Source organism: Mustela lutreola, chromosome 17, assembly GCF_030435805.1.
Source record: "Mustela lutreola isolate mMusLut2 chromosome 17, mMusLut2.pri, whole genome shotgun sequence".
NCBI lineage: Eukaryota > Metazoa > Chordata > Mammalia > Carnivora > Mustelidae > Mustela > Mustela lutreola.
The window spans coordinates 8,121,127-8,140,593 of record NC_081306.1 but is presented as its reverse complement, the minus strand read 5'-3'; the positions used below and the strand labels follow the sequence as shown (position 1 = coordinate 8,140,593).

The following is a 19,467-nucleotide window of genomic DNA, read 5'->3' as shown; positions in this document are numbered from 1 at the left end:
TTTCTTTGCCCAAATTGTGTTCTAACAATGGAAATAAAAATAATGAATTACTCTCATTATTTCTAAGATTGATTGATTTGAGAGAAGGAAAGAGTGAGGGGAGGGGGCATGAAGGAGAGAGAGAAAGAGAGAATCCCAAGCAGACTCCATGTTGAGTGTGTAGCCTGATGCAGGGATCAATCCCATGACCCTGAGATGAGGACTTGAGGCCAATGAAAGCAGGAGTCAGACACTCCACAGTTGCCACCCAAGCCCCATGGAATGAATCCTTGTGACTCATTCAATACATATATATATTTCCATATATTTTCTTGAAGGAGAACACAAAAAACGTGGAGGTCATCAATAAAAATTTGAAGGACACCCTTCGTCTTAAACAGGCTCTCTCAGAAGTTGTGAGAGCCAGAGATATCCAGACTGTGGATGTGGTAAGAGGTCGATGTTCGTTGTCCTAGAATGCTGCTCAGGAGGCTTTTGACTCAGTGGGGGAGGTGAGTGCAGTGTACCCGTGAGCTGTTTACACAGTAGATAGTGGGCGTCTGGGCACTGCACCTTCTACTGAACAGTGAGCTGCGATTTCACTTAGGACCACCATGATGAGGTTTGCCACTTCAAGGTCTAGGAAGTATGGTTTATTTCACAGTTGGGTAATCTTCACATCATTCAGCGCTGCCCTCCATGTTATGTAGAAAATCGCACAAAATACGTGAGCGCTGAAGGGTGACAGCAAGTCCAATTATATAGTAGAAGAGTTTTTTTTATATCTGTTCCACTGAGAAAGCCATTTGTGCGTTTTCTGAAATGAACCAGTTTCCTTATCTCCTTATTTCATTTCCCCTTATTCTATTTATGCCTCAAGGGATTTCTTTATTGCCTCTATGATGCTGCCCTCATAGGTCTTTTCTTAAATCTGTCTTAAAGGTCCAAGATGAATTGGAGGACGACGAGCTGAGAGCCTTGACATGCAAAAACCAAGAACTGAAAGGTATGTTTTTTGGGGGGAGGAAATCTCCATAGGGTGGCAATGAGTTTGCCTCAGGCAGGGAAAGAATCCCTTCCTGCCTTCATGATCTTGCCCTTCTCCTTCCCCATCAAAACCAAGTTCTCAGGTCATGGCACAAACACACAAAAGGAAACTTATCCTTTACAGAAAGCGAAAAGTTCCTGGAAGACAGGTATAATGCCCTGAGTTATCAGAAAACAGCTAAAGAAGCCGAATTGAACCTGCTAAGGAAGAAAGTGAATATGGTAGTGGAGTTCACTGAACAACAATAACGGACTGCAGAAGACTAAGCTCTTGCTGTGTTGTCCTAAATACGTTTGTATAAATTTATGTGGCGGCAAGTCTAGATAACTGTATTTGGAACTTCCGGAATTGGATCTTAGAGTACTTTTACCAAATGCATTTTATAGAATTGTGCCTGCCCTTCTATTTTGATATGTGTAACCTGCATTTTCCTTTCTGTTCTAAGGACTTGCCACACGTTGTTGTGTGATTCACTGAGGTAGAAGGGGGTAGGTAGCATCATTAATCACTTGGATACCTGGATCCCCTCTGGGTCAGTTTACACTGTCCTTTCAGGTTCACTCACATCACGTGATCTTACCACTCCTGCATTAGGTCCAATTCTTGTTCAGCATGAGACTTGGGTTCAGAATGTGGACAGAAAAATGGAATTCTCTTCCTGCAGAAACCAGGAAAGTTTCTTTGTGGAAAGACCCAATACTGGGTCCCTTCATCTGTATCTGAGATCATTCGGTACAGCCCAGTCGCTAAGAAGGTCAGGGTATTTCCTGTCCACGTGATTTACTTTTTTTTAGAAAGGACTGTACATTTACCTATTTGACAGAGACACAGTGAGAGAGAGAACACAAGCAGGGGGAGTGGGAGAGGCAGAAGCAGGCTTCCCGCCGAACAGGGAGTCCAATGTGGGGCTCGATCCCAGGGCTCTGGGATCATGACCTGAATCAAATACTTCTAAGCAGATACTTAAAGACCAGGCCACCCTTGTGCCCCTCCACATGATTTTCTAGGTGGAACTCTCCCGGATCCCATCCAAATCCTGCAGTCTTACTAAGTCTCATCTTTGCTGGCTGAACCGGAACTTTGCTTGTTGCATTCCAACCTGTCCCCAAAAGGTTGCTTGTTCATTTACTTTGTATTCCCTCGCCTGTTCCAGAATTCACTGATGTGTCTTGGAGAGATTGGCTCCCACTGCCAGGCTGGCTTTCTCCTAGGCTTCCTAGTTCTCCATCTGTTTCTCATGTTTCCTCATGTGCTCTAGAAATTTCACAAGTTTGCTCTCTTGTCCAGTGTTTCCTTTTGTTTCTCAGGAGGAGATCAGGACGGTGGAGGCCCTCATTCCTGTTGAAAAGCAAAACTGTTCCCTGCCTTCCTTGGAGACTCAGCTTTGTGTTATTTCTTCCCTCTCCAGGGGTAGGGGCTGCTCTCTCTCACAGGCACCTGAGTTCTGTTCATTGGTAAGTTCTTCTTGGGGCGGGTCTAGTGTCCTCACCAACTTTCTCTCTTCAACACCATATGCCTGAGCCAGACATTGACTGTGGGTCCAGAAGACATTTGCTGAAAGTTAACATTTTCTGAAGGATAGTTGAGAGGCCAGAAGCAGATGCTCATGTCCTTCTCTTTCTAGAGGTTTTGTCTCAGTTTCTAAAGTCTTTCTGCACGTGATTCTTGACATGTGTCCTGTTGAAACCTTTGAATCAACACCATGAACAAGAGTCTGAGGCAGCCCAGCAAACCAACCTTGCTAACATCACCGTTTGCTGCCTTCACCATCCATGAACTTGGTCTTGTATTCGAGGTTGACTCAATGGAGTTGACAGTTTTCCATCTGAAGTCTGGTCCCTGGACAAAAGACCCTGAGTATGTGACAGTTCACATGGATTATCTGAGGACCTATTTTTGGCAGTACGGTTGGCCTTTTCCTACACCAGGATCTTTCAAGAGGGGGCAGGCATTGTACTTCTCAAGCCTAGAGATGTGTGGGAGTGAGTTTCCATGCTAGTGAAGCCCTATTCTAGAAGGTTCCTTTTGGGCTGTGTTGCCCAACCTTGGTCTGAGGATCAGGGCTCCCCATGGAGGTATGAGACTAATGATGGGCCACTGCTTCATCCTAATGGGTGTGGCTGGTCAGGCTTGGCTTTTCACTTTGGACTGAAATGGGCCTTCACCGTCTCAACCTGAAGACCAACTCTGAGAGGGCACAGAGTGCAATGTTATTTGGTGACATGGTGAATGAATTGAAGTAGGGAAGTATAAAGACAGTCCCGACTGGAGGGAACTTGGCAGCAGCCAGAGTTTGATTGTCGTTGAACCCTAAATGGGGCCTCCATTCATCTCCCTGTTGTGTTGTCAGTCTATGCTGTTAGCGGGGACATTCCAACCTAGGCCATCAATTATGATTGGGAGGGTAAATGGCAGAAATTCAGGACCTTGTCTCCTGGACAATGTACATAACTTTCCCATCTTAGGAATTTAGAAGAGACCATTAACGAACTGAATGCAACCAGGAATGGGCTGTCAGCTGCCGAAGATAATCTGAAGGAGACCAAAGAAGAAATGGAGAACTATAGGTAAGTCCAGACACTACCTACTTCTGGCTCCTGAAATCCCTGTTCCCTTTGGATTTTTCATCTTGTACATTACTAGTACCCAGGATATATACACAAAAATTCAGAGGATATATCCAGAGAGAATTAACAGCCACAGAAAGATAAGGAACAAAACAATTACTTTACTAAACATGTCCTGATCCCCAGAGCTGGCGTGACTCTGTGGAAACTGACTCCACACCAGTGTCCTTGGTGTCAGTTGTCCTAATCTTGAGGAGAGCAGTTTGTCCTAGGATGAATCTTACCTATAAACGTTGTAGTGCCATCTGATGGTGATGGTTTTTGCAACCCTGGGAACCATGGCGAGGATAGAAGTTCAAGGAGAAATAGAGCTTCATGACCAAAGACACTTGTCATGTGATAACTGAGGGAAGGATTGAAAATGGGTAAGGAAATTATTCAATTCTGAACCTGCAGGCCTAGGAAAACGATTAAGAAAGGCTGTAACAATAGCTTTGATCCTACTGTCCAGTTATAATCAGGTGAAAGTGGTTCCTGTGCCAGGACCCGTTGTATGAGGGGACTGATAGAGGAGGTTGGTCACTTGGGTAGATGATGGAAAAATCACACCCCATGTTGGGTTTTGTCTGATGAAAACACTTGTCCCTCAGACAACAAGTGGAAGACATGCAACATCAGCTTTCAGAGGCGGAGTTCACCTTCCAAGGCCAGGTAACCTGAGTTGTGCCCAACACACTGACCCCTTGGCGCCCCCTGCAGGTGACGGTAGTGGCCCTTAGAGCCCTGAACATGGGCTTTTGGTGTGTTGGCTTTTTTCAGATGGCAGTGCAGGAGAGGAATGCTGTGGCTAACTGGGTAAGTGTTTTCCTTTTCCTCGTCTTCTCTTGGGGCACAGTCTGGCACAACCGGTGATGGGTGTGTTTTTCTCCCACAGATGAGGGCTCAGGATTGGGAGAGGAGGAGAGTGCAGCAGAGCAGGGAGAACGCCTACCTGAAACACAGGTGTGAGAGTTTGACGTGTGTTTTTACGGTTTGGAGGGGTGACGGCTCTGCTGTTTAGCGCCTAGGAGAGGACGTGGTGTTTTAATTCTTAAGAAATGTCCGTTCTTTTTCTGTGTTCAAGACTGCGCATGATGGAAAGGGAGATGCTGCCTGTGGGACCCACGCAGTGCAGACTGATGCCGGGAAGGCCTGAGTTCCAGAAGCCTCTGTGGCAAGGTAGGAAGCACGATGTGAAATGCAGCAGCCTGATTTCTGCCGTGAAACCACACGGTGCCTTTCCCATTCCTGGACACTTGCCCCTGTGACAGGTGGAGCTCACGCCCCTCCACACCTTCCCCCCCGGCCACCCCCTTCTGAAGAGCTGCGCCTGAGAAGGTGGGAGCCGAGCTCCCTTCCCACCTGGACTCAGGAGTCAAGCCTTGGGGGAAAAAAGACTATTTGTGAAAAAGGACATTTATTTGCTTGTTATGGAGGTTCCTATATTTTTGTTTTATTGGTAATCTATAGGACCATATTCATCAATGAAATGTATTTTATTCCTCTCATGCTGTCGGTGTCATGCCATAGCTTTATTGCTCCATCTGCCTATGCTTTCATTGTTTGTGACTCTACAACCTTCAGAGTCTGTTTCTTCTCTGAAATGCTTACTTGTTGGTCAGTCACGCGTGCTAGGTCTCATCCGCAGGCTGGACAAACGAACCATCCCTTGTGTCCGGGGAAGAGAAAGTGGGCCGTTCACGGTGGGGGTTTGTGGATGTCACCCACCCAAGGCTCTTCTCACTTAGATGTTTAATCTATGAAGAAAAAGTGACTTGCCTGATGTGTGTTGAGCACCCCAATTTTAGTGTTGATTTCCAGACAGTTGTACCCCGACCTGTCCACACGGGATGCATTACTTATGGAAACACTGGAACCGGGGTCCTGGAGTGTCTCCCGCAAGAGTCAGGGGACTGGTGTCTCTCCTAGCAAAGGAGTCACTTGAGTCACGTGGGAAACCCTCTGATAAGGGACACGTGTGTGGGAAAGAGTGCAAGATGGGAGAGGAAGGCATGGAGGGCGTGCAAACCACAATAAACCTCTGTCCTTTGTCTGATCCAGCACCTAGACCGGTTCCCAGGATGAACAGCCACACCGGCCCTCAAAAGGGCCCAGAGATGCCTACGGTAAGTGGTGTGGGCGTTTTGAGTTGTGTCCGTTTCTGAAATGTTTTGCAGTGTGGACAGCACCCTGTCCTGGCCTTTTGGTGTTGCGTGTGATCTGCGATCATCCCTTTCAGAGTGCACGCCGCTCACCCAGGAGCCTCCGGGTGCTGCGGTAGAGATCCTCAACTTCCCCCTTCCTTCCAAAGCGCAGATGCTTAGAGACATGTGGTGGTAGGATGCTCACCTCGTGTGTGTGTGTGTGTGTGTGTGTGTGTGTGCGCGCGCGCGCGCGCACACGCACGGATGTGTGTAAATAATTCGAGGAGGAAGACGTCTCACTCCATAGTGAAGTCAGCTAGTCCGGCTGGGTTTGTGGTTTACTTTCCTGCGGGAGCAGGAGCATTTTTGGTTTTCGGGTCAGGAGACTAACCCGGGAGGAGGTTTGCAGAGGTCCTAACAGAGGGAAAAATGGGAAAAGCCAGGACTGCCTCCCACTTGTGCCACATGCTTTGGGCAGCTTGAGTGTTGCTGGAGAAGGTGAGTTGTGAGACCTCCTCTGCTTTCCAATTGTGTGGACAAAGACGTGAGCTGGAATCCCTCCAGTTGGCGCCTGGGAGAGATGATGGGGCTCGCTGCCAGGGGCAGTTGTGTCTCAGAAACGCCCCCTGGAGCAGCAGCCCTGAAGAGGGAATCCCGGTGACTCCCCTCAGGGCCCACCCCTCACAGGTGTTTCAGTTGTGCTCCCGTGAGCGGGTTCAGATGGGGTCTGGTGGCTGTGCCAGCTCATCGTGTCTCTCCCGACCCATCCTGGGAGCGTCACATGTGCTCTCCAGACACACTGGTTTGCATTTGGGGTTGGTGAATCGGCCCCTCAGTGCTTCTCAGCACCAAGGACTACGCATTTGCTCTGCGCCTGAGCTAAGGAGTGTCCAAAAGTCAAGGACGCGGGTCCACAGAGCTGGTCTCGCTCACTCGTAGGGGTCCTGCTTCTCTCAGAAATCACTCTTCCAGGTCCCCTGTAGGACTCCAGACACTCCTATCTCCTGGTGGTGTCTGTTGCCATGGACAGTCCTTGTGGAGAGTAGAAGACCCCTTTGTCAGGGAGGGAAGCAGAGCCGCTCAGTCGGGGGCTGGTGGGCCGCCGGTTGACCCACGAGCGGCTGCACTTCCACGCGTGGACACCGGGCTTCCCATAGCCTCTCATTGTGTTTGTTCTCAATGTACAGAAGGAGATGCTGTGCTTGCCATGATGGGGCAGTGTGATCCTGGACGTAGATCCCGGCCTGTCCGGAATGGAGTTTTTTCCTTAGTGGATTATCCTTGGCGGTAGACTCCTTGTCTGTGTCGAGGTGCAGACGTATATTAATATGTGGTGACAGCAGTTGTCCCCACCGCCTCTGTTCACCCTAGGCTGTAGGTGAGACGCAGGGGGCGGGTAGCCGTTCTGGCATGGGTGCTACCGTCTTGCAACTTGGTGTTGCGGATGATGCGTGTGCATGTGTGTGCACCCCTGCCTGCCCACAGTGCACCCCTGGGAAGTAACTGGGGGAGGAGGGCCGCTCCCTCCCCAGTGAAGTCCTTTGGCCGGCCCGACTCCCTTTAGGTTACGTTTAGATGCAACTGGTGTTGTGCTCATGCTGGTGTTGGATGGGTCCGGGAATCCTCACAAATGGAGCCTGGGGAAAATCTCTCTGAATTTTATACTATCTCCTTTGCTGTGTAGAATGTTCTCAGGTCAAGTTTCACGAGTTATCCCTGTTTTACCTCTCTGGAAAACATGCTGTGCAGAACCACCTACTCACACTCTTTCTACAAGTATTTTGAAGTATCCGAGCTCTCAGGCGCACTGTCGGAGTCGCAACCCACGCACCCGTTCTACTGGGGGACGTCAGTGATGACCTGCACTGACCACTGCCTCCCCGCCCTTGAACAGGGCTTCCAGGAGCAGGTCCTTTGGTCCTAACTTTCCTAAGAGCTGGTTTCTGTTCTCATCATACGTGTGGAGTTTTCCGTCGGGAAGCATACACATTTCTGTGAATTCTCTTATTTGGCCCTCCCATCTTCATTTCCCGTTGGACAAAATGACTCTGGAACTCAGTGGGTTGAAATTTCCAAATGAAATTTAAGACAAACACAGCTGCTGAGTGTAAAGAAGGGTTATTGGTATCATGTTCCTCGGAAGATGCTTTTCCAGGGCCTCTGTCAGACCACAAGCCCCTAATTCCTCAAGGGTCTTTGTCCATGGCCAGAAGCTGTAGAGAGTAGAGAACCCTTTGTCAGGAGGCGAGGCAGCGTGGGGAGAGTTGGGGACTCTCAAGCGCACGATTCCCCTTGAAAGGCTCAGGAACTTTGTGGAGAAAGGGCAATCAGTTTCATCCCATTACCTCTTCTGACCTAACCAGAATCTTCTCTGGGAACCGAGGAGGAAAGACGAAGTGTTGTCCTGGATGCCGATGCCCCCGTGTCTGGAATGTGCTGCTTGACTAGTTTTCAGTGACCCTTTTTCATCTTTAAGACACGACTACTTGCTGGTGTACTTGGGCAGACATGGGCAGTGATGTTTGGTGACAGCCTATTCCTGTGACAGCCACTGCCCTCTCCCCCGTCTTTATACTGGCACCAGCTGGGAGGGGCTTGTCAGTTTTGCAGCAGATGCAGCTCTCCGGAAGAAGCCGGGTGCTGAGAGCTCTTTACTTTGGTTTCTTCCCTTAGTGTTGCAACTTTTGTCTGTTTTACTAAGACATTTTCTTGTCTGTTCTGCAGGTCGGTACAGGTGTGGGAGTGCTTCCTCATAGCCCAGGGCCCCTCCGTATGCCCTACCACGTGGGGCGGAATATACCAGGCTTTCCTCCTCCTCCTCCACCTCCACACTGGGGGACCTGGGGGCCTCAGCCCCACCTCGTTCCTCCACCACACGGTGAGATGATCTGAATTGATGTGAGTCATAAAGCACATTCACAGTTTAGCCACTTCTGTCAGTGGAGAGGATGGAGAGGTGGTACCACAAGGCTTTGCAAAGCAAAGATAAGCCCGAGTGAGGACATGGTCACATTCCTCCACTTTGTGTGGACGTCCATCTCATGGACTGTCTGGTCCACCGCCCAGAACTGGGCAGCAGGTGTCTGCCATGGAGAAGAAAGGTGACATTTCGCAGAGGACAGACACAGATGCGTTGCCCAGGGGCACTGCGCAGACACGAGGTTTTGGGCTGGGCTGCATGAAGCACAACCTTCCCATCACCCTCATTTGTGGAGGCCCCAGTTGTCCAGCGTAATAGATTAGTTCTGGAAACATCTGTTCCCAGGCAGAGTGGTCATACGTGTGAGGGTGAGGGACTGTTCCCTCCTTCATCCACAGGGGTCAGGGGAGTCCCATGAGAAACAGGAAGAGGGACAGCATGGAATAGGCTGGCGCAGGGGGAGAGGGTTGGCTTGAATCCTGCGTGGCCCTCGCCCTTCTGAATCCACCTCCGTCCCTTCTAGGGCTTCCTTTCCACTCAGAAGCCTGTGGAGCTCCATGGGACAATAGCAGCGCTGTGCCCAAGAAGGTCCCAGAGGAGAACCAAGTAAGTACAGGGGTGTTTTCAGTTGTACCCATTTCTGGAGACCTGTTCCTCTCTGGGCCTCACAGTGTCCTGACCTGTGTGTGTTGGGAATATCCTGGGGTCTGTGGGTGGTGTCCTTTCCTGTTCAAAGTGGCAAGTCTTCATGCGGAGAGTACAGGCGTCTCTGTTTCCAGATCATCACCTTGCAGTTGTGTCGGTGGGGGAAAGGCAGAGTTTGTGCTCAGGGCTTGACATTCAAGGGGAAATCGGGCTGGGGGCGCTTTTAAATTCCTCAGCACACACATGCGTGTGCCTGGCTCTTTGCACACACTGAGCAGTGGGCAGGTGCCATTGTTGGGAAGAAGTGTCTCTGTTGTACAATGGAAGACGTCTGTCTCTTACCATCGTGCGTGTCCAGCATCCGCCTTTGTTGTTCTGGGAGCGATGAAACACCTCTCGCTTCATCTGTGGCATATAGTGTTTGAGAAAAAGGGAAGACGGGAGCGAGACCTGGCGAAGGTTGGCGGCCCTCGACTCGTCAGCCAGAGTCAGACTGTTCGTGGGGGAGTCAGGGCTGACCAGGAGCCACCCTAGCTGGAGCCCTGTCACCAGGCCTCTGTATCTATGTCACCACCCTGCTTGCAGCTGTGCACCTCCCCTGGGACTTCAGTCCCAGTGTCCTGCAGATTTGCCCGTGTTCCAGATTTCTCAGCCCAAAATCCAACTCTCAGTGTGGTCTTCTCAGGACCTCAGCTTTTTTTTTTTTTTTTTAATCTGTGAAAGGGGGAGCATCATGGATTCTGAGGTCACTAGAGCAATAGGAGTTAAGTCCATAAAGAACCTGCAGGGGCCCCTGGGCAGCTCAGTCAGTGAAGCAGCAGAATCTTGAATCCTGCTCAGGGCATGATCTCGAGGTTCTGAGATTGAGCCCCCAGCCGGCCGGGTGCTGAGTGTGGAGCCTCTCTGGGATCCTCTGTCTCCCTCACCATCTCCCCTTTCCCTCTTGGCTCACATGTCGCCCTTTCTCCCTCTAATCCTTTCCCTAGAGCAAGTAATATGCATAATACATGGGCTCTGACCATTCACTGTTCTGTTTAAATGAAAATCACTCCATGCAGAAGAGCATCAAAAGATGTTCACTTAAGTCCACAAAATGCACTGAGTGTATCACCTCAGCCCAGGTAGTGGCCATTCTCATTTCAAAGACAAGGCAAAGGGCCCCCTTTTCTATTAAATGTCAGGTCACAGCCACAATGAAGTAAACGGTAGTTAGGAGAACGGGTACAATCAGAGCTTTATATGTGAGATGCGAAGACAATTATTGTCTATTACAAATAGACTCACAGAGGCGGCCACACATGCAAGTGTTCATCCAAGGCCTCAGATACACTATGGGAGGCAAAGAGCATTTGGGAAAATCTAAGGTCCTAGTGTACTAACCCAAATCCTTTTGCCTTACAGGCTAATCATTTTGTAAATTGAAGACTTCCTTGACCTCCAACAACCAGGCTCCAATGATTTTTTATTTAGTAAAAATATGAATGCTTTCTTCCTGGTGGTCTGAGTGCTTTCCCTGCCCATCCTCTCCCCTGTGCTTCGTCTCTCCTGGTATCGCCCCCAATAAACCGTTCACGGTCCTGTCTCTGTGTCAGCGTCTGCCTTCAGGAGGACTTACAGTCCCTCTCCTTCGAGTGCACAGGGTGACGCCTTCACGCACAGATTACACCCTGGCAGCAGTGCTGGTGACAGAGGATAGAGCAAGACTACGCTTCGTGGTACCTCTACTGCAAGGGACCCCAGGAATCCTCCTAGGGAGGGGCCCAGCTTGAATTTAGATCCACTGGTGCTTGTCTTAACTCTGGTGACAGATCCCCTTGAGCACATGGCACCTGCTAGTTTGGGAGGAGGTAGTGATCGGCAAGACAGCTGCCTGTCCCCAGGGCTTGGTCTGCTGTGACAGTGAGCAGAGAATGAGGTGTCTGGAGAGGCCCTGAGAGCCTGGTGAGGAGGCCCAGCATTAATCCGGGTTTTGTGCAGTGATTTCACCTTCTCAGCTGCTCCCCAACCACAGGGGTGCTTTAGGGGAGCTGATGGTGGCAGTTTTCTTGGTGAGACCCATGATGCCCCACAATGCTCCCACAGTTTCCCTGTGGAGGGATGGGCAGGGCAGAGGTCACTGACAAGAGACCCATTCCTTCCTCAGCAGCAGGAGGAGCTGGGGGTATGCTTCTGTCCCCTTTTAGGCCCTTTTTGCCAATCCCTTCGGCCGCAGAGCTGCTGGATTCTGCAAAGCCCTCCTTCTTCCCAGGTCATGGACGCAGCCATCCTCCAGCAGCTTTGGGGTCATGGCAGGGCCACCGAAGGATCAAGTTCAGTCTGTTCACATGCTGCCCAGGAGGGGCTGGTAACTGCACTGCGGCAGTCAGGGTCAGCCTGAGCAGCCTTCGTCAATGGGATTGTCACATCCTGTGACAGGGCCTAGGCCGAAGGACGGCAGGAGAGAGGGGTTGACAGGAGAGGTGGTTCCCTGTGGTGTTCCCAGACAGAGCTGCACAGAGGGGGAGGCCTGAGGGTCTGAGGAGTGATCAAGAGACTGTCAGGAGGGCGCCTGGGTGGCTCACTGGGTTAAGCCTCTGCTTTCAGCTCAGGTCATGGTCCCAGGGTCCTGGGATCAAGCCCCGCATCAGGCTCTGTGCTTGGCAGGGAGCCTGCTTCCTCCTCTCTCTGCCTGCCTCTGTGCCTGCTTGTGCTCTCTGTCTGTCAAATAAGTAAATAAAATATTTTTTTAAAAAAAGACTGTCAGGATGAGACACTGAGTGAATGGTAGGGGGAATTGTGCAAGTGCTAGCAAGGGAGAGGAAGCAAGGAGATAGGGTAGACAGAAGCAGAGACAAAGAAGAGTTTCAAGGTTGAACAGCGGTTGGTGGCCTAGTTGTGTGGAGGTGGAGAAAGGACCTGGGTGGAGGAGGTGTAGGTAGGTGCTCTGAGCATTAGGGCCAGAGAAGGCGGGAATCCCGGGCATCAGATTTCCCTGAGCCCACAGCTCCGACCTCTCAGTGGCTGAGCTCTGCAGAGGCCTTTTCACTTGGGAAGATGAGCGCACCTCCTTTTGCATGGAGTTGTGGGGCCGAGCCTCAGGATCTGTCAGGGGAGAGACAGCACCCTCTGTCCCTCCTACTGAAATGCCATAATTGGAGCACTGCAGGGATTCCTAGGGTGGCCAGCAGAGGGAGCCCGCGCACCTCCAACAGGAAGGGGGCGGTTTCTCTGTGTGCGCAGCCATGGCCAGCAGAGGGCGCGCCATCGGCTTCTCTGACCCAAGGGGCCTCTGCAGGAAGGGCTTCTGTAGCCACCCAGGGATCCAGCTCCACTCTCACTGCCCCAGGATAGAGAGTCAGAGCTGTATTTCCAGCCAGTTCCCCCGACCCCTGGGGAGACCTGGGGGCTTTGCAGCAACTTGTTGCCTCCTGAGGTGTGACAGAGAAACTGCCTTGTTGGCTGAGTGCTGAGGAGGGGGCTCTGGGAGCTTCCCCAGGACGTGCTGGTAGCTGAGAAATACCGGCCCGTCCATACTGGGGCTCTTCCCATGGTTTGGTCCTCCTTTTCCCTGAGGGCATTTGAACAAGCCCTATTTTACTCAGGGATCTCTGGTTTGAGTAGTCAGGGGACACCACATCAGAAATGCTGGGGTTGCTTTGTTACCGATCCTGACTTGTTTCTGGGAAGAAGCCGTGACTCAGCTTCAGAGGAACTGGAGCTACATTGCGTTGGGACAGGAATGCAGGAATGTGTCGTTTGCTTTCGGCAGCATAGATATTTTCACAATATTTATTCCTCCAATCCAGGAGCATGGAACATTCTTCCATTTCTTTGTGTCTTCCTCAATTTCTTTTGTGAGTACTTTATAGGTTTTATAGCTGACTTTCAGGACGTTGGAGAAGGAGGAGCTGGCGTTCCCCTCTCTGAGTTCTGCTAGAACCAGTGCCCCAGGTAAAAGCACAGACTTTCCTCCACTGGAACATGCTTTTGTTACTTTTCAGTGTTTATTTTTTCCAACATTGTTACAGTAGTTGGAAACCAAGGGTTAACTTGACAGGTCCCTGATACCATAAACCTTTTATTCTTTTAGAGTTAAATTTACAAGGACAACAGGAATTGTTTTATTTATCCTTTCCAGTCTTCATTGGAAGGAAACTCATCAATAATATCTTCAAAACGTACCTTTCACCCATCTCCTTTTCTGTTTTTTAACGATTTTAAGCAACTACAGTGGTGAGGACGGAGAGGCAGAGTGACAAGGTAGGTGACTGAACACTGAGGGGACCCCAACGTGGGACTCGATCCCAGGATCCTGAGATCAAGACCTGATCCACCCAGGTGCCCCTGCTTATCTCCTTCTTTTCTTTTTCTTTTTTCTTTTTTAAGTTTTTAAAAAATTTTAATAAACATACATTTTTATCCCCAGGGGTACAGGTCTGGGAATCACAGGGTTTACACACTTCACAGCACTCACCATAGCACATACCCTCCCCAATGTCCATAACCCCACCCCCTTCTCCTAACCCGCTTCCCCCCAGCAACCTTCAGTTTGTTTTTTGAGATTAAGAGTCACTTAGGGCTTGTCTCCCTCCCAATCCCATCTTGTTTCATTCATTCTTCTCCTACCCCTTTAAGCCCCCATGTTGCATCTCAACCTCCTCATATCAGGGAGATCATAAGGTAGTTGTCTTTCTCCGCTTGACTTATTTCGCTAAGCATGAAACCCTCTAGTTCCATCCACGTCGTCGCAAATGACAAGGTTTCATTTCTTTTGATGGCTGCATAGTATTCCATTGTGTATATATACCACATCTTCTTTATCCATTCATCTGTTGATGGACATCTAAATTCTTTCCGTAGCTTGGCTATTGTAGACATTGCTGCTATAAACATTTGGGTGCACGTGACCCTTCGGATCACTACATTTGTATCTTTAGGGTAAATACCCAGTAGTGCAATTGCTGGGTCTTAGAGTAGTTCTATTTTCAACACTTTGAGGAACCTCCATGCTGTTTTCCAGAGTGGTTGCACCAGCTTTCATTCCCACTAACAGTGTAGGAGGGTTCCCTTTTCTCCACACCCTCGACAGCATCTGTCATTTCCTGACTTGTTAATTTTAGCCATTCTGACTGGTGTGAGGTGATATCTCATTGTGGTTTTGATTTGTATTTCCCTGATGCCGAGTGATATGGAGCACTTTTTCAAGTGTCTTGTTGGCCGTCTGGATGGCCATCTGGTGGTTGGCCATCTGGATGTTGTCTTTGCAGAAATGTGTGTTCATGTCTTCTGCCTATTTCTTTTTTTTAATAAACTTTTTTTAAAGATTTTATTTATTTATTTGAGAGAGAGACAGTGAGAGAGAGCATGAGAGGCGAGAAGGTCAGAGGGAGAAGCAGACTCCCCATGGAGCTGGGAGCCTGAGGCGTGACCCGAGCCGAAGGCAGTTGCTCAACCAACTGAGCCACCCAGGCACCCTCCTGCCCATTTCTTGATTGGATTATTTGTTCTTTGGGTGTTGAGTTTGCTACGTTCTTTATAGATTTTGCACACTAGTCCTTTATCTGTCATTTGCAAATCTCTTCTCCCATTCTGTCAGTTGTCTTTTGATTTAGTTAACTGTTTCCTTTGCTGTGCAAAAGCTTTTGATCTTGATCAAATCCCAATAGTTCCTTTTGCCCTTGCTTCCCTTGCCTTTGGCAATGTTCCTAGGAAGATGTTTTGCAGCTGAGGTCCAAGAGCTTCCTGCCTGTGTTCTCCTCAAGGATTTTGATGGAGTCCTTTCTCACATTGAGGTCCTTCATCCACTTTGAGTCTATTTTCGTGTGTGGTGTAAGGATTGGTCCAATTTCATTTTTCTGCATGTGGCTGTCCAATGTTCCTGACACCGTTTATTGAAGAGGCTGTCTTTTTTCCATTGGACATTCTTTCCTGCTTTGTCGAAGATTAGTGGACCGTAGAGTTGAGGGTCTGTTTCTGGGCTTTCTATTCTGTTCCATCGATCTATGTGTCTGTTTTTGTACCAGTACCATGCTGTTTTTGTACCAGTACCATGATGACAGCTTTGTAATAGGGCTTGAAGTCCGGAATTATGATGCCACCAACTTTGGCTTTCTTTTTCAATATTCCTTTGGATATTCGAGGCCTTTTCTGGTTCCTCATAAATTTTAGGATTATTTGTTCCATTTCTTTGAAATAAAATGGGTGGTATTTTGATAGGAATTGCATTAAATGTGTAGTTTGCTTTCGGTAGCATAGATATTTTCACAATATTTATTCCTCCAATGCAGGAGCATGGAACATTTTTCCATTTCTTTGTGTCTTCCTCAGTTTCTTTCGTGAGTACGTTACAGTTTTCTGAGTATAGATTCTTAGCCTCTTTATTAGGTTTATTCCTAGGTATCTTAAGGTTTTGGGTGCAACTGTAAATGGGATTGCCTCCTTAATTTCTCTTTCTTCTGTCTTGTTGTTGGTGTAGAGAAATGCAACTGATTTCTGTGCATTGTTTTTATATCCTGACACTTTACTGAATTCCTGTACAAGTTCTAGCAGTTTTGGAGTGGAGTCTTTTGCGTTTTCCACATATAGTATCAGATCATCTGCAAAGAGTGATAGTTTTATTTCTTCTTTGCTGGTTTGGATGCCTTTAATTTCCTTTCATTGTCTTGATTGCTGAGGGTAGGCCTTCTAGTACTATGTTGAATAGCAGTGGTGACAGTGGCTATCCCTGCCGTGCTCCTAACCTTAGCGGAAAAGCTTTTCATTTTTCTCCATTGAGAATGATATTTGCGGTGGGTTTTTCATAGATGGCTTTGAGAATATTGAGGTATGTACCCTCTATCCCTACACTTTGAAGAGTTTTGATCAGGAAGGTATGGTTCTTGTTCTTTCTTTTATTAATGTGTTGTATCACGTTGATTGATTCGCGGATGTTGAACCAACCTTGCAGCCCTGGAATAAATCCCACTTGTTCATGGTGAATAATCCTTTTAATGTACTGTTGGATCCTATTGGCTATATTTTGGTGAGAATTTTCCCATCTGTGTTCATCAAGCATATTGGTGTGTGTTTCTCTTTTTTGATGGGATCCTTGTCTGGTTTTGGAATCAAGGTGATGCTGACCTCATAAAATGAGTTTGGAAGTTTTCCTTCCATTTCTATTTTTTGGAACAGTTTCAGGAGAATAGGAGTTAGTTCTTCTTTAAACGTTTGGTAGAATTCCCGCGGGAAGCCGTCTGGCCCTGGGCTTTCGTTTGTTTGGAGATTTTTGATGAATGTTTCAATCTCCTTACTGGTTATGGGTCTGTTCAGGCTTTCTATTTCTTCCTGGTTCTGTTATGGTTGTTTATATGTCTCGAGGAATGCATCCATTTCTTCCAGATTGTCAAATTTGTTGGCGTAGAGTTGCTCATAGTATGTTCTTATAATTGTCTGTATTTCTTTGGTGTTAGTTGTGATCTCTCCTCTTTAATTCATGATTTTATGAATTGGGTCCTTTCTCTTTTCTTTGTGATGTCTGGCCAGGGGTTTATCAATCTTATTAATTCTTTCAAAGAACAAGCTCCTAGTTTCGTTGATTTGTTCCATTGATTTTTCGGTTTCTATTTCATTGATTTCTGCTCTGATCTTTATGATTTCTCTTCTCCTGCTGGGTTTAGGCTTTCTTTCTTGTTCTTTCTCCAGATGCTTTAGGTGTAGGGTTAGGTTGTGTACCTGAGACCTTTCTTGTTTCCTGAGAAAGGCTTGTACCACTATATATTTCCTCTTAGGACTGCCTTTGTTGTGTCCCACAGATTTTGAACGGTTGTGTTTTCATTATCATTTGTTTCCATGAATTTTTTCAATTCTTCTTTAATTTCCTGGTCGACCCATTCATTCTGTAGAAGGATGCTGTTTAGTCTCCATGTATTTGAGTTCCTTCCAACTTTCCTTTTTTGATTGAGTTCTAGCTTCAAAGCATTGTGGTCTGAAAATATGCAGGGAATGATCCCAATCTTTTGATACCGGTTGAGACCTGATTTAGAACCCAGGATGTGATCTATTCTGGAGAATGCTCCATGTACACTAGAGAAGAATGTGTATTCTGTTGCTTTGGGATGAAATGTTCTGAATTTATTTGTGATGTCCATCTGGTCCAGTGTGTCATTTAAGGCCTTTATTTCCTTGTTGATCTTTTGCTTGGATGATCTGTCTACTTCAGTGAGGGGAGTGTTAAAGTAAATATTCTTTCCTTTAAAAAAATTTTTTTCACTTGCTACAAAGCACAATCAAATGAATTAAGAGTTTGAATACTTTTTGAATTTTTGTTTGGAAAGAAAACCTTCATGATAAAATATATTACATCTTCATGGTGACAGATTCTGTTTCTGTTCTGTGATATCAGTGAGCCAGAGATGGCCCCTGTGTACTGGCAGCTGCAACCCATGAGTTAAAGACCTCTTGCTGGTGCCTAAGACTGATTTGTTTTCTACACATCCAGTCTTTTAAGAACATAACCCTGGAGAGCAGATGTTTAAGTATTGACTGCCTGCCTGAATTCCATAGGTCGTGAAACTGACCAACATTTTCTTATCATAAATAAAGTCAGTGAGTCAATTAAGTAATCAAGATGACCTCTTCAGCTCTAAAAGTCCCTGAACAGCTGTTAGATTTCTAAATCCTTGGTGCAGAGTCCGCCGCCCCCTCCCCCCGCCCCCAGTCAGGCTGCAGAAAGGCATTACTTAGGCACATGCGAACCCTGTTCAATGTCCCCAGTCTTGAAAGGATTAATACTGTGATGGGTTCCCCCTCTTGCAAACCCGTCAGTCCCCCAGGAAAGGGGATTTCAAGTTACTGCCACCTCATGGTCATATCTTTTTCCTCCAGCCTGAAACTCATTGAACTCCCTCTGCATTCTTCCAGTCTTGGAATGTCTTTCTAAATTTGAAATATTTGATTGTCCTATTAGTTCTGAAGAAGTTGAAGGGGGAGAAGGGAAAAACAAGGGGTCCTGAGAACAAGTGAGCCAGCCACAATGAATCCCTTGGCCACATGTAATTTTTGGAACAGGTTCAGCTCTGGTGTGAAATATCTTACCCTCTATTTTTCATTTTTTGAGGAACGTCTACACTGTTTTCCACAGTGGCTGCACCAACTTGCATTCCCACCAACAGTGTGAGAGGGCTCTCCTTTCTCCCAACTTCTCCACCACTGGTTGTTTTTTGCCTTGTCAATTTTTGCCATTCTACCTGGTAGAAGGTGGTATCTCAATGTGGTTTGATTTGACTCTCCCTGATGGCTAATGATGATGAACATTTTTCCATGTGTCTGTTGGTGATTTTTCTGTCTTTTTTGCAGAGGTGTCTGGTCACATCTTCTGCCATTCTTTGACTCGATTATTTGTCTTTTGGGTGTTGAGCTTGAGAAGTTCTTTGTAGACCTCGGACTTCAGCCCTTTGTCTGTAGTGTCATTTGCAAATAGCTTCTCCCATTCTGTGGGTTGCCCTTTGTTTTGTTGATGGTTTCCTTTGCTGTGCAGAAGCTTTTGATCTTGAGAAAGTCCCAAAAGTTCATTTTCACTTTTGTTTCCCTTGCCTTTGGATTGTGTCTAGCAAGGAGTTGCTGTGGCTGAGGTCAAAGAGGTTGCTGCCTCTATTCTCCTCTAGGATTTAGATGGATTCCTGCCTCAGTGTGAGGTCTTTTATCCAGACTGTTCATGACAGACAACAAAGTGATGGTTGGCAGCATGGGAGAAATAGGTGATGGGGATGAAGGAACTGCTTGTCCTGATGAGCCCTGGACAATGCATGGAAGTGTTGAATCCCTCTGTTGTATTCCAGAAACTATTATATGTGAACTCTAGTGGCATTAAAGAATTGTAAGAAAGGAAAGTAGTTGGCAAACTGTTTGTATGTATGGAAATGTTCAGCCCTGTCTTTCCTATTTCATTTTGTTGGTAAGTCTAAACCTATTATACACTGAAAAGTTTATTAGTAATCATTGCTTTTTGTTTTTTAATGCATAATGTTGCATAATTAGTCCTACCATTACTTACTAGTAATTGACACCTATTCTCTCCTATTGTTTTATTTAAATGATAGCATTTATGTATGTTACAGATATTGAGTAATACACAACCATATAGAAATCACAGAAAGCTATTACAGCTGT

General features: G+C 47.3%; 1 protein-coding gene across 1 annotated transcript; it reads left to right on the top strand.

The window, feature by feature from the left end:
• Window positions 1-2,729: 2,729 nt before the first annotated feature.
• LOC131820032 (transport and Golgi organization protein 1 homolog) lies at window positions 2,730-10,923 on the top strand. The gene is made up of 10 exons (XM_059155514.1): window positions 2,730-2,929; window positions 3,493-3,594; window positions 4,245-4,305; window positions 4,414-4,449; window positions 4,529-4,596; window positions 4,718-4,812; window positions 5,695-5,759; window positions 8,502-8,655; window positions 9,221-9,303; window positions 10,744-10,923. The coding sequence occupies exons 1-10, from the start codon at window positions 2,730-2,732 to the stop codon at window positions 10,762-10,764; spliced, it is 885 nt and encodes a 294-aa protein (XP_059011497.1). The 3' UTR covers window positions 10,765-10,923.
• The last annotated feature ends 8,544 nt before the right edge of the window (window positions 10,924-19,467 follow it).